Genomic DNA, 26,850 nt, shown 5'->3' with positions numbered 1-26,850 from the left:
CAGAGGTCCTGATGACAGCCCGAGCCCCTAAGTCGGGCTGCACCACAACTGATTCATCTTTGTGTGCCCGGCAGTTGGAAGGATCCTGGGATTTAACAGGTCCTCCATATGTGTCTGAGATTCCAAGCACATTCCATCCGAGGAAGTCAGGGTGAGGCAGGGGGTGGCTGAAGAGCCCTTCCTCGCTTCCACGCTAGTTATAATTTATAATTGCGGGATCCTCATAGAAACAGAAGTGGTTCTTTCCTTACTGTTTGGGAACATCTTGTCTTAGAAGAGACCAGAAGCATTAAAACAACTACAGTTGGCCCGGCGCGGTGGCTCACGCCTATAATCCCAGCACTTTGGGAGGCCGAGAAGGGCGGATCACAAGGTCAGGAGATCGAGACCAACCTGGCTAACACGGTGAAACCCCGTCTCTACTAAAAATACAAAAAATTAGCCAGGCGTGGTGGAGGGCACCAGTAGTCCCAGCTACTCAGGAGGCTGAGGCAGAAGAATGGTGTGAACCCAGGAGGCAGAACTTGCAGTGAGCCGAGACAGCACCACTGCACTCCAGCCTGGGTGACACAGCGCGACTCCATCTCCAAAATAAATAAATAAATAAAAAACAACTACCCCCGCCACTCAGCACTCAAGGAAAGAAACAGGACAAGAAATTCACAAGGGCATGGCCCCATCCAGCACCCAAACCCGCTGCCAATCTTACCGAATGGTAGGCTGGTCTCCACTCAGCTGCTTAAATCTCCGATGGAGCTGCTCGATCTGATCCGATGAGACTGAGAAGTGGGGGAAAGAGAGAAAAACAAGACAGAAAAAAAACATCACTGACTGTCAGAGGGAGGCTGCAGATATTCTTCCGCCCCATCCCCACTGGCTGCCGCACCCCTTCTCAAAGCATCTCCCACCACGGCAAAAGCGAGTGCTGGGTGAAGCAGCAGAGAAAGGATTTCCCGTTCTTCCCAGAAACGGCTCTGCAGTGATCAGTTCCAACTGCCTTAGTAATAATAATACAACTATTACTAATAGCTCCTGAGACGGGGCAGTCATGAAGCAGGCCATTCTCCCAGCCTCTGACCTTCCCCAGCCCACTAAACAGAAACTTTGTTTTTCTGTGGCAGGGTTTCACTTCTATCACTCAGGTCGGAGTACACTGGCACGACCTCGGCATCTCAGCTCACTGCAGCCTCCACCTCCTGGGCTCCAGAGACACTCCCACCTCGGCCTCCTGGGTAGCTGCAACTACAGGCAAGTGTCACCATGCCGGCTAATTTTTGTGTGTATATATATATATATACACATATACATATATATACACACACACACATATACATATATATGTACACATACATATATATATAGCTAGATAGATATAGATATCGATTTTTTTTTTTTTTTTTTTTTTTTTTTAGAGATACAGGGTTTCACCGTGTTGCTTAGGCTGGTCTCAAACTCCTGGACTCAAGCAGTCTGCCCGCCTCGGCCTCCCAAGGTGCTGAGATTGCAGGCATGAGCCACCATGCCCAGCCTAGAGAAAACTGCATCTGGTTGTCTGACTCTTCCTCTTCCACTCCAGAAGATGAGTTTTATCCTACCTGAGAAAGGGGCTTTTTATAGTCACAGACTCAGAGTCAGATGAGTAGCGAGAAGAAGTAAGGGTTCAGGCTGGTGTTGAACATGATCTGGGAAACCTATACTGAGAAATGTAAGGAGAATCTGGTGGAGCAAAGAAATGGAAGGACTCCAATCTGGGTGATGGGGTAAGACCCTGTCTCTAAAAAACACACAATATTAAACAATGATCTGCATTTCTCACTTCATTATCAAAACAACTCAGTAAGTGAGTGGATATTATCTCAGGTGTTTTGTTTGTTTTGAGACAGAGTCACACCCTGTCGCCCAGGCTGGAATGCAGTGGTGCAATCTCAGCTCATTGCCACCTCTGCCTCCGTGTTCCAGCGATTCTTGCGCCCCAGCCTCCCAAGTAGCTGGGATTACAGGCACGTACCACCACACCCAGCTAATTTTTGTATGTTTAGTAGAGATGGGGTTTCGCCGTGCTGGTCAGGCTGGTCTTGAACTCCTGACCTTGAGTGATCCGCCCACCACAGCCTCCCAAAGTGCTGGGATTACAGGTGTGAACCATCATGCCTGGCCGTTATCTCAGTTTTATAATTTGAAAACTGCGGCTCAGAGAGCACTTAAGATCCCACAACACACAGCGGCAGAGCTGGGACTGAACTCTAAGTCTGTGCGACCCCAAGGCCAGCCTTCACCACGAAGGAATACTGCCTGTCTGCCCAGAGTACCTTGGCGCTCAAGGCCTTTAGGTCTGGTTCCTGAGGACTATATACAGTTCACGCACACCTTTCCAAAACACAGGCTGGACTGCGGAGCTGTGACCTCCCACCTCAGTCCTCCCAGCATTCCCTACCCCTAAGCACTGTTTTGCTCCTGTTACAGAGGCAGCTAATTTCTGGGGCCAACTGGTCACCTCACTTCCTGCTCATTGTTTTTTGGCCTCAGGCTCTTCAAGAATCAACAGCTCAGTATTCTCAAGAATCAACAGCTCAGTATTCTCAAGCATCTCCAGCAGCTCATTAAGGCTGCCAACCCAGACTGAGGGCTCCCTACTTCCTGTGGGCACGGCTCCAGTGATTAGCTCATCTCTTCCTCCCAACACTCTAGGAGGGGGCTGTATCCTCTTGTTACAGATGTAGCCACTGACACTTGGAACAGTTAGGTGAATCATCAAAGTGCAATTTCTACCTTTCTGCAGGAAAATATGGCGATTTAAATCATAGGTGTCTCAGCAAGGACACTGGCATACTTCATGGCCTAGCAATTCCACTCCTAGGTATATACACAAATAATGCATACTTCTGTTCACCCAAGCATGCGTACAAAGACGTCGTGGCGGTGCCACTGGAATCGCCCTAAACGGGAAACTACCCACATGCCCAACAATGGCAGAGTGCTAATGTGTAGTATAGTCAAGCAATGGAATACCACACAGCAGCGAGAATGAACAATATAATCACAGACAAAAGCAACCAGACAGGAAAGTGTACATATTTTATGATTCTATTTGCATAAAGTTCAAAAACAGGCAAAATTCAACTACAATGTTAGAGGTCAAGATTGTGGCTGCTCTTAAGGGAGGCATCGTAGATGAGGCTAACGTTGTAAATGACTTTTGGAGGATGAGATAAGCAGGAGTAACTTGAATGGAGTGCAAAGGGGAGCTCTGGGTTCTAGGAATGTTCCATTTCTAGATCTCTGTACACTTTACATAGTCGTGTTGTCGGAAACCTCAAAGAGCTGTCTGTATGCTTATGAGTGATGCGCTGTTCTGGATGTGCACTATATCACGACAAAACATTTACTAAAAAAAAAAAAAAAAAAAATGTTATTCCTCCCTGACTAAAGGAGATCTGGGAAGAAAAAAGAAAAATGAATAAAAAGTTTTTAAAATTGTAATTCCACTTGGCAGGAATGTATCCTAAAAACAATAGACGCAACAGGTACAAAAACATGAATACATAAATGTGTTCAACTTTGTATTCTTTAAAATAGCTTAAAATTCGACTTGCCCTAAGTGACCATCAAAAGCAGATTGGGGCTGGGCACGGTGGCTCACGCCTGTAATCCCAGCACTTTGGGAGGCTGAGGTGGGCAGATCACTTGAGGTCTGGAGTCTGAGACCTGGCCAACATGATGAAACCCCGTCTCTACTAAAAATACAAAGATGAGCCAGGCATGGTGGTAGGTACTTGTAATCCCAGCTACTTGGGAGACTGAAGCAGGAGAATCGCTTGACCCCGGGAGGCGGAGGTTGCAGCGAGCCAAAATCGCGCCACTGCACTCCAGCCTTGGCAAGAGAACGAGATTCTGCCTCAAAAAAAAAAAAAAAAAAGCAAAAAACAGATTGGTCGAACACTTTTTGGTATGTTTAGCCAATTTTTTTTTTAAAGTATACCTTTAGAGTGCAAGATGGAGAAAAAAATTTGTTTTTAGGTATACTGCCTTTAACAGTGACAGTTGTGTATTTGCAGAGAAATACATTCCACATATACTGCCTAAAAACAGCTTGCTACTGAGACAGCACAACTCTATGTTGTGGAAAAGACATAAAAATATACAAATGTGCTTAAGTAACTTAAAAATCCTATTTTCCCCAAAATAATAATTATTTCTCACTCAATACCTGGATTAAAGACTGTTTTGCTTTTGGTTCATGTATATTTTCCAATTTTTCTCTAATGTACAATGTATATGTATAGTCTTGTGATGAAGTTTTTCAGCCTACATGATCCTATCTAGATGGCTGAGAGATCTCATAAATATCGATAGTAGTAAGTCATTCACTGGCTGAGTACTGTGTCCCAGGCACACATCATCTTCTTTAGTTCCTTCCATGACCCTATGAGGGACATACTATTCCCATTTTATAGAAGAACAAACTGAGGCTCAGAAGGGATGTAACTTGCTCAAGGTCACTGACCTTGATAGAGGCAGACCCACAATTTTTTTTTGTTTGTTTGTTTTGTTTTGTTTTGTTTGAGACGGAGTCTTTCTCTGTCCCCCAGGCTGGAGTGCAGTGGCGCGATCTCGGCTCACCGCAACCTCCACCTCCTGGATTCACGCCATTCTCCTGCCTCAGCCTCCCGAGTAGCTGGGACCACAGGCGCCCACCAACACGCCCGGCTAATTTTTTGTATTTTTTAGTAGAGACAGGGTTTCACCGTGTTAGCCAGGATGGTCTCGATCTCCTGACCTCGTGATCCACCCGCCTCGGCCTCCCAAAGTGCTGGGATTACAGGCTTGAGCCACCGCGCCCGGCCCAGACCCACAATTTGAACTCAGTCTGGCAGAAAACGTGTAGTTCTGTGTTTTGTTTTCTTTTTTTTGTCTGTCTCCTTTTGTATGATCACTTAATCCCCAAAACACACTGATCTGATGATAAATGATTAGAAATTACAGCTAAACAAGTGCACCTAAACAACCACTATTAAAGATGAGTTACGGCTGGGTGCGGTGGCTCATGCCTGTAATCCCAGCGCTTTGGGAGGCGGAGGCGGGTGGATCACTTGAGGTCAGGAGTTTGAAACCAGCCTGGCCAACATGCCGAAACCCCATCTCTACTAAAAATAAAAAAATTAGCCGAGAGTGGTGGCAGGCACCTGTAATCCCAGCTACTCGGGAGGCTGAGGCAGGAGAATCACTTGAACCCGGGAGGCAGAGGTTGCAGTGAGCCAAGATGGTGCCACTGCACTCCAGCCTGGGTGACAGAGCCAGACTCCATCTCAAAAAAAAAAAAAAAAAAAAAAAAAGCGCTACCTTGAAAGCATCCTGGTGTGTGAAAGAGGCCACTGGAGAGGACACACATTGGATGATTCCATTTGCATGAAATGCTCAGATGGACAAATCCTTAGGAACAGAAAGTACACAGTGGTTGCCTGAGGCCAGGGAGGGGAGGGGCTGGAGAGGGAGAACAGGGGGACACTGCTAATGGGCACTGGAGTTTCTTTTGGAGAGAGATAAAAATGTTCTAAAATTATATTGTTTTGATGGTTGCATAACCCTGTGATTATACTAAAACTATGGGGTTCAATTTAAATGGGGGTGAATCTCATGGTGTGTGAATTTATCTCAATAAAGCTATTTTAAAAATAAATTACATGCATAATCATAACAACAAGGGCAGACATTAACGAGCATTTACCGTTTCCTGGCCTCTGTGTTCAACTCTACTTGGATAAGCCTGGGCTGGTACAACTCTCTCCTTAGTTCTGTTAGGTAGGTATGATTCTACGCCCATTCTAGAGATGAGAACTCCGGGATGTGCCCAAGGTCCCACAGCTAGGAAGAGGTATATAAATCATCCTAGATGAAGTTTATCTAATGAAGAGTTTCCAGTTAACGGCATCCAAAGTGCATGCAAGGCTGGGCGCGGTGGCTCACGCCTGTAATCCAGCACTTTGGGAGGCTGAGGTAGGTGGATCACTTGAGGCCAGGAGTTTGAGACCTGCCCAGCCAACATGGTGAAACCCCATCTCTACTAAAAATGCAAAAATCAGCCAGGCATGGTGGGGCACATCTGTAATCCCAGCTACTTGGGAGGCTGAGGCAGGAGAATCACTTGAACCCGGGAGGCAGAGGTTGCAGTGAGCCGAGATCACACCACTGCACTCCAGCCTGGGTGATGGAAAAAAAAAGAACATGCACACACATGCAAATTCACATACACATACTCCCTCTGTCCTGCCTGATTGAAAGCAAAGGATTAGGAAGACAACCTCCCACCTTTGGGGCCCTCTTTTTACCCAAATCCCTGGAGCCAAGGGCTCAGCTCACAGCACAGGCAGGACTCCTCCGGCACAGTAACTGAGAGAAACGATGATTTCTGAAGCCTCAGGAACTGACTTTCAGAACACCCCAGGCTCTGGCAGGTGGAGCTGGTCTAACCCAACATGCCTGGTGAGCTGCTTCCTCCTAACCGCGCCCCCCCACCACTCCTTGCCCACCCCCACCCCTGGGCTGACCGTGGGCCCCCAACAGGGCCCCTCGCGTAAGCACCTGATGCACGTCTGCCTGCATCAGGGCCCCAAAGCCCACAGAAGAACCTGCCTTTTCCTCAAGGGTTCCTGGGTTGGAAGCTTTTCCAGCTTCCTTGCTCCTCACCTCTGAGCCCTTCTCCAGGGCCCTGAGGTCACAGTTGCCATGAGGATGATGGGCAGAGATGGGCTTTGGTTCCTGGCAGCTGAACCTCATTATTTCTGGTTTTAGATTTCAACCTGAGGGAAATGCACACCAGTCCATGGGGCTGGTGGGAGTTTAACTGGCCTAATCTTTTGGGGATGGAGGTGAACTGTCACTTTGTATCAAAAACTTCAACGTGAAGGAACACACCTGCCTGTCCAAGTGGCTGCTAAGCCCTTGAAGGTGGTGAGCCCAGACTGAGATGTGCTGAAGTAGAAACCACACACCAGCCTGCCAAGACTAAGTACAAAAAAGAACATAGACGACTGCAATAACTTTTGATATTGATCATATGGTAAAAATGATATTTTAAATATAATGGGCTAAATAAAATACACTATTAAAATTCATCTCACCATTAATTTCTTTGTCTTAATGTCGCCATGAGAAAATTTAGAATTACATTACATAATGTAATTACATTACAGCTACTAGAAAATTTACCATGATTACACCTCACATTATTATTTGTGTTGGGCAGCGCTGGTATATACCCTTTGAATCAGAACTTGATCCCTAGGAACAAATCCTGAAGAATTAAGACAGGTGTATAAAGATGAACAGACGAGGGTAATCATGGTTGCCTGTTTAGAACAGTAAGAAATTGGGGGGCTGGTTGTGGTGGCTCACTCCTTTAATCCTAGCACTTTGGGAGGCTGAGGCTGGTGGATCACCTGAGGTCAGGAGTTTGAGACCAGCCTGGCCAACATGGTGAAACCCCATCTCTACTAAAAATACAAAAATTAGCTGGGTGTGGTGGTGCATGCCTGTAATCCCAACTACTCAGGAGGCTGAGGCAGGAGAATTGCTTGAACCTGGGAGGCGGAGGTTGCAGTGAGCCGAGATTGTGCCACTTCACTCCAGCCTAGGCAACAAAAGCAAAAACTCTGTCTCAAAAAAAAAAAAAAAAAAGAAAAGAAATGAAAAAAATTGGGGGAAATGGGCCAGGTGTGGTGGCTCATGGCTGTAATCCCAGCACTCTGGGAAGCTGAAGTGGGAGGATCACTTGAGCCCAAGAGTTCAAGACTAGCCTGGGCAAGACAGGAAGATTCTATCTATACAAAAAAAAAAAAAATTCAAAAAATTAGCTGGGCGTGGACTAGTGAGGCTGAGGTGGGAGGATCACTTAAGCCTGGGAAGTTGAGGTTGCAGTGAGCCAAGATCGCACTCCAGCATGAGCAACAGAGCAAGGGGCTGTCCCAAAACAAAAAGAAATTGGCTGGGCGCAGTGGCTCAAGCCTGTAATCTCAACATTTTGGGAAGCTGAGGCGGGTGGATCACCTGAGGTCAGGAGGTCTAGACCAGCCTGGCCAACATAGTAAAACCCCATCTCTACTAAAAATACAAAAATTAGCCGGGCGTGGTGGCAGGTGCCTGTAATCCCAGCTATTCAGGGGGCTGAGGCAGGAGAATTGCTTGAACCTGGGAGGCAGAGGTTGCAGTGAGCCGAGATCGTGCCATCACACTCCAGCCTGGGGGACAACAGCGAGACTTTGCCTCAAAAATAAAAAAAGAAAAAAGAAAAGAAATTGGGGGAAATGCTGAGCCACAGAAAATAAGACAGATTAGTCCTGGTACATCCTGAAGTCGGAATACTACACAGCCTTTATAAATATTTTTTAAATATTGTGGGACATCGGAAAATGTCATATGGCATGTTGTCGCATGGAAAAATCCAACAGACCAATATCTCATTTACACGCGAAAGTTCATATTGAGGTACACATGTGCACAAGAAAAAACAGAAAAGGGTATACAACAAAATAATAGTAGTCAGTTGTTTTCAGATGGTAGAATTACAGAACATTTCTTTCCTCCTCCCTTTGACCCTAAATTTGGTTATCCGTCCCTTAACTTTTCTGCAATTTATGGAGATTACTTGTATAATTGTATTTGGGTTAAAATCTTTTTAACCATGATGACTATAATGATAAATAAAAGAAATAATAGATGTTGATGAGGCTATAGAGAAACTGAAACTCTCATACATTACTAGCGAGGATTTAAATGGTACAACCACCATGGAAAACAGTTTGGTAGGTCCTCAGTTAATTAAACATAGAATTACCACGTAATCCAGCAATTCTACTCCAAAACAATTCTTTTTTTTTTTTTTTTTTTTAAACGGAGTCTTGCTGTATCGCTCAGGCTGGAGTACAGTGGCACAATCTCAGCTCACTGCAATCTCCGCCTTCTGAGTTCAAGTGCTTCTCCTGGCTCAGCCTCCCCGCACTGGGTGGCATGCACCACCACTCTTGGCTAATTTTTGTATTTTTAGTAGAGATGGGGTTTCACCGTTTTAGCTGTGCTGGCCTTGAACTCCTGACCTGAGGTGATCCACCCACCTCGGCCTCCCAAAGTGCTGGGATTACAGGCGTGAGCCACTGCGCCCGGCCAACAATTCCATTTATACCCGAGATAAAAGAAAATGTTCGTCCACACCAGAAGCCTGTAACCAATGTTCAAAGCAGCACCGTTGACAAGTGCCAAGAGGTGGAAACAATCCAAACGTCCATCAACAAAGGAATGGGTGAACAAATGCAGCACATCCAGATGACAGAATATTATTCAGCAAAAAAAGAAATGAAGCATTGGTAAATGCTACGGCATGGATAAACCTTGAAATAATCACACGATGTGAAAGAAGCCAGACATACAAGGCCACACAGTGTATGATCCCATTTATACGAAGTGCCCTGAACAGGCAAATCTAGTGAGACAGAAAGTAGATTGATGGTTGCCAGGGGCTGGAAGGTGTTGGGGGAATGAGAAGTGACTGCCAATGGGTATTCTTTTGGGGGTGATAAGTTATTCTAGAATTAGGTAGTGGTGGCCAGGCACTGTGGCTCACACCTGTAATCCCAGCACTGTGGGGGGCTGAGGCGTATGGACCATTTGAGGTCACGAGTTCGAGACCAGCTAGGCCAACATGAGACTCCGTCTCTACTGAAAATACAAAAATTAGCCAAATGTGTTGACACACACCTGTAGTCCCAGCTTCTGGGGAGGCTGAGGCAGGAGAATCATTTGAACCCAGGAAGCGGAGGTTGCAGTGAGCTGAGATAGCACCACTGAACTCCAGCCTGGGTGACAGAGCAAGACTCCATCTCAAAAAAAAAAAAGAATTAGACAGTGGTGATGTTTGTATAACTTTGTGAATATACTAAAAGCCACTGAACTGTACACTTTTAAATGGTGAATGTCATGAGCTGTGAATTAGGTGTCAATGTAAAAACTGTTTAACCTTGGGGATGAAGGGGCAATAGAAGCCAATTCCTTCCTCAGATAATGTCAAGGTGGGGTTGAGAATTTCAGTGTCTCCAGGGTCAGAAAGGCATGAAGTGAGAGAAGGGGCCCCTGCAGGCATGAACTGGAGCCCCACACTGTCGAAGGGGCTGCCACCGTTCCCTCCAGCCAGTTGCTGCCATGGGAGGCCAGATTTTCCCCTTTCATTAAGAGGAGGCAGAAATCTGCTGGGTTAAAAAATATTGGCAATTGACTGCAAAGGGTTCTGAATGCTGGGTTAAGCACATTGCCTGCCTGGCTCTGGCCTCCCCCATCAGGCTGTGGGGACCTGCTTGCGGCCCTGCAGTGCTGAGCAAGGCATCACCCATGGGAGGAGAGCCACATAGGGTAGGGGGTCAAGGACAATGGTCCAGAACAGGGAGGATGAGGGGCCCAGGGGCAGAGAAGCAGGCCTGAAATCCATCCTGGAGTCCAGCCTCCCTCCCCTGACTCAGGAGGAAAGAGAATGTCAGCACGCGCTCCCATCCATTTTGGGGCACCAGGACTCTGTGAGCCTGTAGTCCCAGGACCCAGGTGAGGGGCATGCACACCATTGCCTGCTCTTCCCACAACCCCCGCTGGCCCCCGGGAGTGTGTGGGCCCTGAAGGGCACCCCCAAGGCCCCACCTGTGCTTGCACAGCCCTCTGAGCACCTCTGGTTTGCTAGGTGCTTGCTAGAGGCCAGGGAAGCAGATGCAAAAAGCGTGGCCCCATTCTGCTGGAAATGCACATCCCCTCGCCAGGATCTAGGACGGTAAACGCTGCTTCAGCTGGCCAAGGGGCATCAGGGTTGCAGTGTGGGTTCTAAGCCACGGGGATGGGAGCAGGAGATGATGCCCAATGGGGTTCTGGGGTGGGGTGGACAGGGCTGGCAGAGGGCATAGCTTTGGCAGAGGCAGAACACACAGGGCTCAGGGAGCCTCGGGCTCTTCAGTGTGGGTGGAAGACAGGCAGGGGTGGTGGGGCGTGAAGGCCTCATCCATCAGGCCAGGACATTTGGACTTGCCCTGAGTCTACAGAGGACGCCAAGCCAGGGAACGAGATCTGAAGTGCCTGGCAATAGACCGTGGGTGTGGATGAGACTGAGAGACAGCAGGTGCAGCCGCCCAGGGTTAGGGTGGGAAAGGGGGAAGGTGGAAGGGCTCAGGGCAAGGCCCCGCTGGAAGAAGCAAGCACAGCTGAGAGCCTTCTCACGCACCCCAGGGACTCCCCAAGCCACCCTGCCTCCTGCTGGCCCCACCAGCTGTGCCAGCCTGGATGCCAGCCCCAGGACACCAAGGGGCATCAATGGGAAGGTCTCAGTAACTTCCAAGACCCCCAGCTCTCTCCTGCTTGCCACCTCTTGAAAGATTGGCCAGGACTCAACCCAAACATTGGGGAAATCCCAGAATACAGAGGCGAGTCAGGCCGGATGGAAAGGTGAGCTCCTGACAGCGCTGCCGGAGGAGGCTGCTGTGAGTCTCTGCTACGCATCCCACTCAGCTGTCACCCTGAACTCATGAGGCTGCTTCTTCCTCCGTGATACAGAGGTGACAACGGGACTTCCTCCCTCGTGACGTTGTTCACGCCATGAAAAACCACCACAAGCTATTCACAATCACAACCACCAACGTGGCAACTACTCAATGTCCAACAACTGGTGAGTGCAAAAACAAAATGGGTATATCCAGGTGATGAGATGTTATAAAGCAATACAAAGGGAGGCAGCCCTGTCACACTCCAAGAAGGGATAATACTAAATATACAAGGCGGGCCTACTGCAGGATGCCATTTACATGAAACGCCCAGACAGGCAGATCCACACAGGCAGAACGCAGATTAGTGGTCACCAGGGGCTGGGAGAGGAGGAAATGGAGAGTGACTGCTAATGGGTATGAGGTTTTTTGGAGGGCGATGAAAATGCTCTAGAAATAGATATGGTGATGTTTTCATATCATTGTGAATGTACTTAATGCCAATGAATTATACACTTTAATTTTTTTTTTTAATAGGGATGGGGTTTCACCATGTTGGCCAGGCTGGTCTCAAACTCCTGACCTCAAGTGATCTGCCCACTTCGGCCTCCCAAAGTGCTGGGATTACAAGCATGAGCCACTGCTCCTGGCCTGAACTGTATACTTTAAAATGGTTACGATGTAACGTTTTTTTTGAGACAGGGTCTCTCGCTCTGTCACCCAGGCGGATGGAGTGCAGTGGCATGATCACAGCTCACAGCAGCCTCAAACTCCTGGACTCAAGTGATCCTCCTGCCTCAGCCTCCCAAGTAGCTAGGACTACAGGTGCACATCACAGCACCCAGCTAATTTTTTTAATTTTTCTTTTGTAGAGACAGGGTCTTGCTATGTTGCCCAGGCTGGTCTCGAACTCCTGGCCTCAAGTGATCCTTCCACCTTAGCCTCCCAAAGTGCTGAGATTACACGTGTGAGCCACAGTGCCCAACCTAAAATGGTAAATTTTATATTACATGAATTTTGCATCAATTTTTAAAAAGATCATGCACACCCTTAGCACAGGATCTGGTAGAAGACATAGGAGACGCAGGAGACGCTGGGGTTGCCAGGACTGTTATTATTGTCCCCTAAGTAATCCCTTGATACCATCGTGGCTGTTCAGCTGGATCCAGGCTCACCAGGGACGCAGCAACTTGCATGCCTCCTGTGGCTACAGCCAAAACAATGACTAACCCTGGGCCTTGGGAGGGAGACAGGGAGGAACAGCCTCCTTAGCCTTGCAGGGGCCACTCCACAGGGGACTACCCTCTCATGCCTGGCACATGCTGGGCGCTTCATGATGCTGAATGCCAGCTCCTCTCCTTCACCTGCCTTTTCCTTGGATGCCATGTGCTGAACTCGTATACATCATAGATCACTCTTAGCTGCTGGGATGTTAAAATTAACCAAAGATGCATTTGGGTGCACTTGGCCTTGAGAAGGAAGCTCTCAAACCCAATTCTGTCCTTCAGAGCAGCAGCAGCAGCAGCTCGAAGATTAATTGCTGGCATTTATGCAGCACCTTAATACCCTTTTCACACCAACTTCAACCCACTTTGTAAGTGTGAAAGCCAAGGAATTCCTGGTAAGAGCTGCCTCAGGCCCACGTCAGCAGTGTTTATTCCAACCTCAGATACCAAGGGTCCTGTTACGATCTCTGTGGGTTTTTTCCTACCCTGAATGAATCCTCCAATTCTCAGGATTGAAGGGGAAGCTGGGACAGAGTGAATTGACTTTAGAATCTACTCTTCTCTCATGAGCAATAAGGCAACTGAGAAAGCTGTCAGAGTGGGTGCTCGTGACTTTAAAAATCACAGTCTGTTTTGCTCATCTATGTTCCCTTCCTACAGCTATGCTCTGTTCTTTACCATGCGCCTTATAGCAGCAATAATAACCACCACGTGCTTTTGCTGGGCGTGCTGGTGCACGTCTGTCATCCCAGCTACTTGGGAGGCTGAGGCAGGAGAACCGCTTGAACCTGGGAGGTGGAGGTTGCAGTGAGCCGAGATTTCACCACTGCACTCCAGCTTGGGTGACAAAGCGAGACTGTGTCTCAATAAATAAATAATAATATAATAACCACCATGTGTTAACATTTACCCAGAGGCTAGGACTCAGCCAAATGCCTGGAATTATCTTAGTCCTTGCTTTTAGGGTGCCTCCCTTTAGGGCCGTGCCTCCCTTTTAGGGTGGTAATCACACCCATTTTATAGATAAAGAAACTGAGTCTCAGAGAGGCTAAGTCACTCCCTGAAGGTCACACAGCTAGGGGCAGCAGAACTGGGATTTAGACCAAGGTCCATGACTTTAGATTCTATTTGCATAGCCATTGGCTAGGCTGTATGCCCAAACTGAGGAGGGATGGAACAATAAATACATATCATTTATGTAATTAGAGAAAAATTTCTCCATTTTAATAAAAAGACTAAAGATGACGAAGGGGAAAAAAAGCAACAGTGAATCAGGAGAGATTTTGAGAGTGGGCGAGTGGGTGTCTTTCAGAGCATCTAAGAAACAGGTTTTCACAGCCTTCCAGAACTATCTTCAGTTCCAGATTTATCCTGAGGCCAAATCAAGTAGAAACAGGCTTATCTAAAGTACAAGGTTGGCTGGGCACAGTGGCTCACGCCTGTAATCCCAGCGCTTTGGGAGACTGAGGCGGGTGCATCACTTGAGGCCAGGAGTTTGAGACCAGCCTGGCCAACATGGCAAAACCCCGTCTCTACAATACAAGGCTTACTACATCAAGGACACTTATTCAGGAATTCAGGTCCTGCTAGTCGACTAAACAGAGTCTCCTTCATTACAAAAAACTATAATGTCCAGCTAAATGGAAGGAAAGGGCAACACCCAAGTGCCAGGGGCAAGGAAGAGACCGGGAACCAGCAGGGTTAGTGACAGATGCTGCTGAGGTGGCCCAGGTGTTAGAATGGTTTCAGGCTCCAACAGCTAAGGGTCGGGGCTTCAAGTCCACTGAGTGACAGAAGAGGCCTTGGGTCTGCATGAGCTGGAGCTGAGCCCCCTCTAAAAAGCTGAAATACAAAAGGCTGCCTCTGCACATCAGGTGGGTCAGAAAAAACGTTCCCCACTGGCCCAGAGAATAATAAGAAAGCCATCTCTGCTAGGGAGATGGCAGGGGAAAGAGCAGGCTTCTGCAATGAATCCAAACTCCAAGACTGAGCCACACACTGGTGAAAAATCCAAGTCGTTGTGGGGCAGGAGACCCAAACCGAGGAGTTAATGTGAAAAGTGTTTTCAGACTGGTGAAAACCTTGAGATACCTAGCACAAGAAATTCAAATGCACTGTGTAAGGCTCTTCTAAAACCCAGGGCACACAGGAATCCTGTGGGGTGGTAGGGGGAAGGGCCAAGGGGAGTCGGGAAAAAGCCCAAAGATGAGCTTATAATCAAAAACCAAACCATACAAGCAAATGAACCACCATAAGGGAGAATCAGCAGACACAATTAACAAAAGGAATAGCACTCCAAGAAGGCAAAACAGAAGAGACTATATAGTAGGCTTTAAATTATTACAAACAACAGAAGAAGCATACCCTATGAAAAAGAGGTGAATTTGAAAACTATATAGCACTTATAAACATTTTTTTTTACAAGTCATTGCAATTTTTTGAAATTTAATAGGTTAAGGCAGCAAGGTTATAATAGCTGAAGAGAGAATTAGTGAACTGGAAGATGGATCTAAGGAAATGACCCAGCATATGGCACAGAGAAATAAAAAGAAAATATGAAAGAAAGATTAAGAGGCATGCAGACAGAATGAGATGAACCAACATTTTTCTAATAGGAATTACTAATGAAGAAGATAAAGAGAAAGGGGAGAGATAATATTTTCATAATGGAAGATATGAACTTTCTTTAGAATCAAACAACATAAACCATTCCCAGGATAAATAAAAATAAATCCACACCCAGACATAGCATGTACAAAACACCAAAGACAAAAATTTTAAAACAGGGAAAAGGGAAAATAGGTTTCTACAAAGAAATGTCAATTAGACTAACAGCTGATTTCTCAACAGCAACAAGACCAAAAACAAATCACTGAAAAAAAAAATATCCAGCAACCTTACATTTTACACCCAGCCAAATGTTCATTCATGCATGCCTGCAAAATAACAATATTTTCAAAGTTTACAACTTACAGAGCCTCACTGAAAAATCTACAGAAACATGCATTAAATAAGAAAACTATATCCATAAGGAAGAGTGGTTGCAAGAATTAATAGTGTCTGCATAGAATAATAATGAATATGTAGGTTCTTAAATACTATAGAGTGATACAAATTAAAGTACATTAAGGTCCCCAATTATGAGCACAAGGGCAGAGATGGTGATTAAGTTTAGGCATGTCCAAAATAGCAGACATATAAAAAATGAAATGAATTACTAAAAAAAGTTATAGCATGCCCTTTTAAAAGGAGATACGTAGCCAGCTCCTGAAATGCTCCCAGCTGAAATGATTAGTAACTGCCAGTAACTCTCAAGCACTGAGGATGGGTCACAATAGCAAAGACTTGGAACCAACCCAAATGTCCAACAACGATAGACTGGATTAAGAAAACGTGGCACATATACACCATGGAATACTATGCAGCCATAAAAAATGATGAGTTCACGTCCTTTGTAGGGACATGGATGAAACTGGAAAACATCATTCTCAGTAAACTATCACAAGGACAAAAAAACAAACACCGCATGTTCTCACTCATAGGTGGGAACTGAACAATGAGAACTCATGGACACAGGAAGGGGAACATCACACTCCGGGGACTGTTGTGGGTTGGGGGGAGGGGGGAGGGACAGCATTAGGAGATATACCTAATGCTAAATGACGAGTTAATGGGTGCAGCAAACCAACGCGGCACATGGATACATATGTAACAAACCTGCACATTGTGCACATGTACCCTAAAACCTAAAGTATAATAATAATTAAAAAAAAAGAGCTTTGCCCAGATTCTAACTTAATCCTCGCAACATTCGGTGACACAGGTTCTATTTTTGCTGTCATTTTACAGATGAGGAAACTGAGGCTCAGGGAGGCAAAGTGCTTTGCCTAGACAGTAAGAAGCAATACCATGATATAAACCCACATCTATCTGCTGGAAAAGGACAGGCGGTGAGAAGCCACCTGTGTGCCATACTTGGACTCTGGCTGAGGTCCTTGGGGGAATGCAGGCAAGGGCAAGACAGGGGACCTCCGTAGAACTACCAGGTGGGTGAGGCCTGCAAAGTGCTGGGTATTTGCTCAGGGTTCTCTAATCATTGGGATCCTGGCATAGGTGCTCAGGAGGAGCTTAGGGAACCCTGTTCCAACCTCAGCACATGGGGCAAGCTGGCCTCTACAGCCCCCCTTTGGGGACTGCTGTCTCCGGCCTGGCCACCTGCCCTCCCTCCTGGAGGCACCTGGGCCCTGAGACCTCCACTAACCTGCCAGGGAACAGTGCCAAGAACGGAAGGCTTGCTCCTGACAGAGTGCCGGTCTGCAAAGGTCACACCGCTGGGACGACAAAGAGCCTTTCTGTCCTAGTGCTCCGTGGCCACCACCACCAGCGGAAATCACCCACTCGACCTTCTGGTTTTATAAATTAATAATTAAGCTGGAGCAGGCAACAGGAAGGCTGGCAGGACCAGGGGTGCCCAGGCCCTCACCCTGTACAGTCACACCAGCATGGACAAAAGAACAAAAGAGGCCCTGACTTTTCTTCCCAGAACCGTGGGCCCTTCTGAGCTGAAAACACCTCATTCCCTCAGCTTGAGATAACAGATCCTAAAGTGCTTTGCAAAGCGAAGACCATCTTATCAACACCCAGGTTATTCTGTTTGTCTTACTGGGCCGTATGGCGTGTCTGAGCATTGATTAAATTTCCACGATGCATGCTGGAGACCATTAACTCACAAAAAAATATCCTGCCAGGGTGGCGGTAGAGGAGGCAAGAAAGTAAGATGCATCGGGGATCTAATTACCACTAATCTGCGGAGCGAGGACATCTTGGAGAGGACTGCCAGTGGCTTGCACAGAGAAAACACAAATTCTTCTGAAACAGACCTGAGCCCACCCAGTGAGACCCTAGGAAACAGAGGGGGCAGCACCCTCCTGCCTCTTCCTCCCAGCTGTGGTCCCCACTCCCCTCCCACTGCCCACTACTGAGCTTGTTCTCCCTAGGGGCAGCCCACCTAGATTCTAGAACTTTCCACATCACCCAGAACCAACCCTATCTGCCTCAAGGTCCAGTTCTCCCCTTGCCGACTCGGTAAACGATGTGTGGAACTCTACTGAGGAGGTTGTGGGGTAACAGCATGGCCTCCCGCAGATCATACAGATGTGCTGACTCTCAGAGTCTCCGTCCAGAGCATGTGGGGTTCCTGGCATGCAGGAGAGGCGGTTTCTCCCAGCACTTGCAAATCCCAGTAGAAGGCCTGGTTTTGAGTCTAGGTTCCCTACCCGGCAACTAAGTGACCTTGGGCAGTCATTTCCTGTGTCCAAACCTCAGTTTGCCCATCTGTAAATTGGCAGCAATAGTCCCACCCTCAAAGGGCTTTTCGGCAGATCAGATGATTGACAAGTGCTCAAGAAAGAGCAGCTGTCGCCTCATTCACAGCTGCCTGCGTTTTTTAAGGAGCGGGATTGGTGGCTCAGAGAAGGACACAGCCTGGATGAGACATCTGAGCAAAGTGGCACAGGACGGCTCCAGCGCCGAGCTCAGTGCACATGGAACACCAGCCTCCAGGGTCCTGCTCTGTGGCTGCTGCAGGCGGTGAGATGATGGGGCCCAGGTGAACAGAATGAAAAATACCAGCACGGGCTAGAGCAGGCAGGTGCCTTTGGTTGATCCCCAGCCCTTTGGGAAGCTTCCACAGCGGGCCTTCTCCTGCAAGTTTCCCCTGTGAGCCCCCATAGAGGAGGGCAGGGGAGGCCTGGAAGCCCCCATCCAATCAAGGCAGAAAGGGTTCCAGAGGCTGGGGGTCCCGTGATCTGGACCACTCGGTGGATGACTCCAGGCCAGGGTCCGCCCCCTCCCCTGCCCCAGAGCTCAGCATACAGGACTGGTCCTCCCCCACCCCCAACCCCCCGTTTCACAGACATATTCATTCCTCCTCTACTGAGGAGCCACTGTCTGAGGAGGGAGCCTGAGGTGGGAGGATCACTTGAGCCTGGGAGTTAAAGGCTACAGTGAACTGTGATTGCACCACTATGCTCCAGCCTGGGCAACAGAGCAGGGCCATCTCAAAAACAAATTAATTTTAAACAATCAATAAAAGTAATTGTTTGAATCATTTTCTTACTGAGGCATGATTTGCATACAATGGAAAACACTTCACTGTTTAGAGACTCTGATAAGGGCAGAGGGCCCTCCCTAGAGGCACTCAGACAATTCCATATCCTATTTAATGGGGTTCACGGACTCCCTGAAGATCCCAGGGGAAAAGCCACAACCTAGCCTAGACGAAGAGAAAAGGCGCGGGTGACTTTGGCTGGCTGGCTGTTCAGCTTACCAAGCTTTGGTGGATGACGAACAGTGTGGAGCTGGCTGGTCCACCCTGGCCCATCAGACCCTTCCTCCCGCTATGCTACAGTTGTTGGGGTGCTCCCCTGTCCCCCTCGAACCCCTGAGCTTCTGGAGGGCAGGGACTGCATCTGGTCCACCCTGGTAGCAGAATATGGCAAATGGTGAATGAGCCAAGGCCACGGTCTGGGGCCACTTAAAGACTTTAGGACCAAGAAGTATTGCCCAGGGGTGAGAATGCAGTGGAAAAACCAGCGCCACCCCCACCAGCCACGCTTGGCCACACCAGTCCTCCCTGCCATCTCTAGTTCCTTCTCCAAATGAGATTAGACCAGGAATGCAATCTGACTCTCTACTTCTTTTTTTTTTTTTTTTTTTTTGGAGACAGTCTCCCACTGTCACCCAAGCTGGAGTGCAGTGGCACCAACTCCTGGGCTCAGGTGAACCTCCTGCCTTGGCCTCCCAAAGTGCTGGGATTACAAGCATGAGCGACTGCACCAGCCTGTGACTCTACTTCTCATTATGATGCCTGTGGCCTTGGGCAGTCACCTCCTCTCTTGAGCCTCAATGCCTGCATCTGTAAAATGGGAAACCAACCGTGTTCCCGGGAGGATTCCATCAGCTACTGCGGATACGCTGCCTGGCTCAGCTGAACGTTTGGCAGATGCCACGCGCCCGAGAAACATTAGCTCTTACCATCATGAGGTCTGAACTCTAGGTCTGGAGATTTTGTTTTTTTGTTGTTTTTCCTTTTCCTTCTGGCAGCTTCTTGGCATCAACATAGACATGCCTGAAGAGCTGTTTTGGAGCCTGAAGGAAAAAACAGACCCTCCACCTTTCCCAGAATCCTCTGTCTTATTATTTCCTTTCCAACTCCAGGAGCAGACACGAATGGGGGGGGACAGGAAGTCGGGCCACCTCCAGGCCAGCTCAAGGTGGTGAAGGACAACTGACTCAGGTGAATGATTCCCAAAGAGCCCTTCTCTCGGTCAGGGCCCACTTTGTACCTCGGTCCACACACCAGACACCACTCGGCTCCCGTCACCAAGGGTGCGTGGGGAAGGTGAGCTCAAACACACCCCCGGGACGCCTTGGCTCAGGCTTTTCATATGAATCTTAACAATCTAGATGTGAGCTTTCTTGGCTCAGAAAAGATTCCTGGGAATACTCGTTTCTGGTTTAAATCAATCAATGAGACTCTAACAGGCAGGGAGAAGGAAGGTGGGCACGCAGACCTGACGACGCTCTGTGTGGCGAGCTGCTGCTCAGGCGTATTTTTGGTGGGGCTGGCTCACTGCTGATGCCAAAAGGGTTCATTGCGAAGGGAGGGAACCGGAGATGCTGGGAGGGTTGGCAGCCGAGGACAGCTGGTGAGGGTGGCACCGGGTTTTCCAGTGGCTTGCCTGTTCCTGAACAATACATCTTGAGTTTTAAAGTCCCCAGGGACTGCGCCCCTTTAACGTGAGCCTCTTGTGTTCTCACTGAACCACCAAGTGCACACAAAGGTGAACAAGACACGTTCTTTCTGCTCTAGGGAGCTCCAAGTTTTGAAGGGGTGGCAGGTGACAGAGTTGACAAGTATAACATGGTGTGATGCCTGCTATTGTGGGAGAGAAGGAAGGAGCTCCAGGAGCCCTGAGGATGGGTGTTTAACCCTTAAAGGTTGGATGGAGAGATGGCTGTCTGGATGGCAGCAGCAGGTAAGCCAACCCCTGAACAATAATGAGCATTCGTTTCATAAAGAGACAGGGTTAAGGCTGTGCGTGGTGGCTCACACCTGTAATCCCAGCACTTTGGGAGGCAGAGGCAGGCGGATCACTTAAGGTCAGGAGTTTCAGATCGCCTGGCCGACATGGTGAAACCCTGTCTCTACTAAAACTACAAAAATTAGCCAGGCGTGGTGGCGGGTGCCTGTAATCCCAGCTACTCACAAGGCTGAGGCAGGAGAATTGCTTGAACCCAGGAGGCAGAGGTTTCAGTGAGCTGAGATCGCGCCACTGCACTCCAGCTTGGGCAACAAGAGTGAAACTTCATCTCAAAAAAAAAAAAAAAGAGAGAGAGACAAGGTTAAGAGGAAAGGTTTGAGTTTGTTTTTTCTTGTTTTTGTTTTTTTGTGAGGCGGAGTTCACTCTGTCGCCCAGGCTGGAGTACAGTGGCATGATCTCAGCTCACTGCAACCTTTGCCACCCAGGTTCCAGCGATTCTCCTACCTCAGCCTCCCGAGTAGCTGGGATTACAGGCGTCTGCCACCGCGCACAGCTAATTTTTGTAGTTTTAGTAGAGACAGGGTTTTACTATCTTGGCCAGGCTGGTCTTGAACTCCTTACCTCATGATCCACCTGCCTCAGCCTCCCAAAGTGCTGGAATTATAGGCGTGAGCCACTGCACCCAGCCTAAACCTTACCCTGGGTGGAGACAGAGAAAGGCTCCCATGTGTAAACACCTAATTGTGCACATCAAATGAAAACAGTGCTCCAGTAAGAGGAAGAGCTTTTGTGCAAAGGCCTGAAGGTGAGAAAAAATACGGGCAGTGTTTTCCTATCCCTTCTTGGTTCCTAGAAATTCAAGTAGCAGCTACACACAGTGAAAGCATGCTGGCAGTAAGAAAGCAGTCTTGGGGCCAGGCATGGTGGCTCATGCCTGTAACTCCAGCACTTTCAAGAGGCTGAAGTGGGAGGATCACTTTGAGGCCAGGAATTTGAAACTAGTCTGATCAACATGGCAAGACCCGTCTCTACAAAAAAATTTAAAAGTAGCTGGTGTGGTGGCACACACCTGTAGTGGTAGCTACTGGGAAGGCTGAGGTGGGAGGATTGCTGGAGCCCAGGAGTTTGAGGTTGCAGTGAGCTTGATCATGCCCCTTGCACTCCAGCCTGGGTGAGAGAGCAAGACCCTGCCTCAAAAACCAAAAATTAAAAAAAAAAATTGTAAAAAAAAGAAAGTAGACTCGGGGATCCTATGACCTCCAATTCCTCCCCTTACCAGCTGTGGGACTGCAGGCAAGTGGTTTACCTAAGCCTCAGTTTCCTCACCTGTAAAATGGCCCTAACACTGCCTTCCTGGGGGATCATTAACCATAAAAAGAGTGTTATGCAGAGAGCACCAGCGTGGAGCCTGATGCTCAGCAGGTGCTTGGGGAATTATGTTCATTATCACCAGCCTCAGCCTGACCTTCTGGTCCTTTCTGGATGGTGTTCTCAGAAAGGGACCAAGCTGATTCCTCCCCAGGAAGTCAGAGGTCATCTTGGTCCTCAGGGAGGTGGGGGAGTCAGCAGCCCTGTGGGCTCAGTCTATCCTCTGGCCACCTTACCCTGAGGCTCTTCTCCCTTTTTCTCAGGGAAGATTCCCAAGGGAATGGCCTTGGAGGAAGGGCCCTGCCTGACCCACTGGGTCCCTGGGAGCTGATGTTCCCATGCCAAGCCAATCGCCTCGCATACATATGTACGTAACCTTATTGAATCCACACGATGACTTCAGGATCCAGGTGGGGGTACTGAGGCTCAGAGAGGTAAGATGACTTGCCCAAGGTCATGTAGCTCAGAGAGGTGGGACCAAGACTCAACTCTCAGCTATGGCTCGGAGTGACCAGGACATACAAAAGTGTTTAAAGCATGGTCAATAACAAACACGTACATGTGTTTGGTCTAACTACTTCATGTATATTAACTCAATCCTCCCCAACAACTTCAAGGGAGGTACTATGACTATACCCATTTTATAGTAGATAAAACTGAGGCTCAGAGAGCATAAGTGACTTGCCCAAGGTACCTGGCAAGGCCCCTGAAGCCAGGCTCCTGCCACAGCCTGAGCCCTGACGACAGCTGTGTCCTCATCTCATGCATTCTCATTTACTGTTGCTAGCTTGTCCCTGCCACAGGGCCTCTGCATTCGACGTCCCCTCGGCCCAAGATGCCCTTTCCACTGATTTGCACACCCCCAGCTCATGCTTACTTGGATTTCTGTTCCATTATCACCTCCTCAGGGAGGCCCTCCGGATCCACCCTAAAGCTCCATTCTCATGCCACCCTGCTATGCCTCGTTCACAGTTTAACACCTGTGGGGCATTTTGTTTACTGTGTGTCCCCCTTCAGGAACAGCAGCCTCTCCGAGTCATCTCGAAATCCCCAGCCCCTGGACTATAAATATTTGCTAAGTGGGTAAAAGTGACCAAATTATGCAGTCCCTTTCGGAGGACTGGGGGCAACTTTCCACCTACCTAAAGTTCCACCTGCCTACTCTGGTCTAACCTCAGAAACTCCTCTCCGACCCTCTCCATCTCCCTTGGGTTATGAAATCTGAGCTCTGGACAGCAAGAAGGGAAGCCGCTGCAGCTACATCTAGGAAGGTTACAGAGCAGGAACACAGCATCTGTCATCCCCGTGGGAGGCTGGACCCAGGAAACTGACAAGACTCCCAGCATGCTCTGCAGCCCCTCCTCCCTGTCAAACCCACAACCAGGCGGAATTCCCGGGTGCCCCGTGGGCTGCCAGAGAGCCCACCCTTCCAGCGGGGATCCCAGCCACAGAGAATGCCCATCGACACCCATCCAGATTCAAAGCAGTGGGAGGCGAGGAGAGGGCACGTGAGAAATAATAAAACCAGGGGAGACCCAAGCAAGTAAGAGCTAGAGGAATCCCTCCTTTCTCTCTCATATTAGTCTTCGGATTGAAGTGCATAAAACTTTTTGAGTAAGTAAAATATTCAACATAGTTCAAAATGAACATATAAAAACGTTTACAGAGAAAAAGCTTACTCTCCCTTCATCCCTTCCACTCTCCCTGCAACCCCCACCAAGCATCCATTCGTACTTTCTGGTGGATTCTTCCAGTCTGCAAATATAGCAATTACAAATGTATACTCTTATTTTCCCGTTTTTACATTTTCTATTTCTTTTTACTTTGCAGCTCCAGCTCAAAGGATCCTTTTTTAAAAAACAGAAAAAAAGGGTACCATATTATATATGCTGAGCCACACCTTTTCCTTCTCTAGTTGGATATAATTCTATATCTCTACACAGAGATACAGATATAGATGTATAAGTGCGTGCATACACACACCAGTTATTAATGGTTTTCTGCAATTTTCATCCAGTTCTCCTGGAAAGGGGTATTTAGATTGGGGGTCAAGAGGGGTTGCTTTTCAGCTGACACACAAACAGCTGGGCCACCCTTCTTGGTGATCAATACTGGACGCTGGTTCTCTGCACTTGAAGCAGGTGCCAAGAGCTAGCTCTTTCCCAAAATATCTGCAGCTCCCATTTCCTGAGCGTCCACGAGGTACTAGGAGAACTCTTACAACAGGGAAGGAAAGCTGAGAATCAGAGAGGTAAAGTGACTAGCCCAAGGTCACACAGCCAGGAAGTGGAGCTGTCAGGGTTCACAGCCGGCCTGTCCCTCGCCAAAGCCAGTTTGCCCACACACCTGGCCCCCGCGGTCTCCAGTTCACACCCTGGTCCACAGCTAGAGGCAGAACTGGCCATGCCGAGTTCCAGGACCCAGGGCCAAGTCCCCAGCCCGGCTGAACTCGGGCAGACAAGCGCTTTCTCCGCCATTTCCCTGCGGGCAGCTCGGCCCGGCCTCCCAGGGCGCCCCGCCTCCGGGCCGATGCGGGGCGCGCAGCCTTTGCTGGTCCCGGGAGACTCAGCGAACTCGGGGGAGGACGCTGGGCTCCAGGCAAAGTGCTCTGCGGCCGCTGCCTCGCTAAAGCCTCCCAGCCACCCGCGGGGATGAGGCCGCCTGAACCCATTTTACAGATGCGAGGACGAAAGCAGGCGCGGGGAGCCGGCTCTCCCGACTAAGGTCACCCGGCCGGGGAGCGTCGGAGACCGGTTCCCACCCAGGTCCGCCGACTTCAAAACTTTCCGCTCTTGCGCTCACGAATGCAAACGATTCTCAGGTGCGGGGCGCGCGCACCAGCCGGGCTGCCTGAGGGACTTGCCCGCCCGGCCCGAGGCACCTGCCCTGCGCTTGGGAAGCCTGGGCCCCGCTCCCTCCCCGGTCCGCAGTCCCCCGGCCAGGGAGTTCCCGGGCCAGTCCGAGGCTGAGCGGCTGCGGCACTGAGCATCGCCGCGGAACTCCTCGCCGCAGCCCGCGAGGTGGCCGGCGGGGACCCATTTGAAAGAGGAGGAGACTGAGGCGCAGAGAGGGCCCGCCACTGGCCCAAGGTCACACAGCGCGGCGGCGGGCCGGGGCCCCCAACAGTGGCTGTTCGGAGGTCCTGCCCCGGTCCCCGCGCCGCCCCCCGCGGGTACTCACAGCCGGTCTTGCCCTCGAGCTCCCGCACCTCCTCAGACGCGGAGTGGGCAGCGCCCATGGTGCCCGCGGCGGGGGCCCCGGGGCGCGCGTCCCTCTCAGGCCCCGCACTGTCTTCGGCTGCGCAGCGGCGGGACTGGCCTCAGGGCTGGCCTCGGGTCCGGCCTCGGGTCGGGACGCCGGCGAAAGCTCGGAGCCGCGGGTTCCGCGTGGGGCTGGAGCGGGGCCTCATATAACGGCGGCGGGCGGTGCGCCGCGGTCCTAGCGCACGCCGGTTTCGCGCACTGCGCGGCTGGGGGAGCGCCCCGCCCCGACCCGGAAACCGCCGGAAGGGGACCCCGAAGCCCACCGCTCCGGGTTCCCAGTCCGTGCAGCAGCGGCCACGCACCTCGTCCCTTCCGCACCCCTGCTGGATCGGGAAGGAAGCAGGTGTGAACAAAGTTGGGGGCGTGGGTAGCAGGGGTGGGACCCCTGGGAGGTGCTATGCCCACTCCCAACCCATCCCACCTTACATCCTCCAGATCTTAGGAGGGAAACTCCACTGAGATAGTCAAGGAAGTCAGCGAGCATGAATTAGCTCTATGGCGAACAACAGTAATAATAATCCTATTTGAAAATGCACCATGCGCTTTGGTTTATTCCAGGAAAGCCCCAGCACCTTCCGAAGTGAACACACCCACGTGGCGGCCCGTGTGGGCCCTGCACAGCCCGGTGGCTGAGGGGCACCTCAAACTGCAGGAGCGGACTGGGCGCGGTGGCTCACGCCTATAATCCCAGCACTTTGGGAGGCCAAGGCGGGCGGATCACTTGAGCCCATGAGTTCGAGACCAGCCTGGCCAACATGGTGAAACCCCCATCTCTACTAAAAACACAAAAATTAGCCAGGCGCGGTGGCACATGCCTGTAATCCCAGCTACTCCGGAGGCTGAGGCAGGAGAATCACTTGCACCTGGGAGGTAGAGGTTGCAGTGAGCTGAGATCTTGCCACTGCACTCCAGCCTGGGCGACAGAGCAAGACTCTGTCTCAAAAAACAAACAAAAAAAAAAAAAACTGCAGAAGCGGGCCCAGGAGGCTGCATTTGGGACAAACTGCTGGAGAGAAGGCAATGCCGGTGGTCCCCATGCCCATTAGGGAAGTTCTGGGTTAAGATGGCTTAAGGGGTTGGCTCTCCATCCAGTTGGGGTGACTGGGGCTGATGCTGTTGCTGTGTAATGTGATTCCTCCTCCTTAAAATAAGGATAAGTTAATGAGATGCCCACCAGAGGGCCTGGCATGGACACAGCATATGGCCACAGAGGCTGGTGGGCGCTATGGCATCTTGTCCCCTGGAGAGGCACACAACCAGGGCAGAACATCAAGGTCAAGGCTCTCCTGAAGGCCTTACAGTGCTTAGTGACACCACCATCAGTGACCATCAGGTATCAGGTCTGTTCTGAACGTTAGGCTCGATGATAAATGTTGGGGGGGAAGGGGGACAGGGTAGGGGGCAGGAGTTTTTCGGTGCCCACAGAGGGGACTTGGGTGGACCTACC

The 26,850-nt window shown here is 49.6% G+C and overlaps 1 protein-coding gene and 1 long non-coding RNA gene across 2 annotated transcripts in view; one reads left to right on the top strand and one right to left on the bottom strand.

Moving 5' to 3' along the window:
- TESC (tescalcin) overlaps positions 1–25,564 on the bottom strand; it is a 61,291-nt gene extending 35,727 nt beyond the window's left edge. The window contains 2 exon segments of the mRNA XM_032168574.2: positions 710–779; positions 25,321–25,564. Of these exon segments, the coding sequence (XP_032024465.2) occupies positions 710–779; positions 25,321–25,549 (299 nt within the window). The 5' untranslated portion in view covers positions 25,550–25,564.
- A 10-nt stretch (positions 25,565–25,574) lies between these two features.
- Positions 25,575–26,850, top strand: part of LOC116477862 (uncharacterized) — a 40,760-nt gene continuing 39,484 nt past the window's right edge. Inside the window, exons 1-2 of the long non-coding RNA XR_004250671.1 lie at positions 25,575–25,746; positions 26,556–26,743. This is a non-coding gene — a long non-coding RNA (uncharacterized LOC116477862). The remainder of the gene's footprint in view (positions 25,747–26,555; positions 26,744–26,850) is intronic.

This window comes from Hylobates moloch, unplaced genomic scaffold (assembly GCF_009828535.3).
Source record: "Hylobates moloch isolate HMO894 unplaced genomic scaffold, HMol_V3 SCAFFOLD_12, whole genome shotgun sequence".
NCBI classification, from domain to species: Eukaryota; Metazoa; Chordata; class Mammalia; order Primates; family Hylobatidae; genus Hylobates; species Hylobates moloch.
This window is presented reverse-complemented; position numbering and strand designations above follow the sequence as displayed.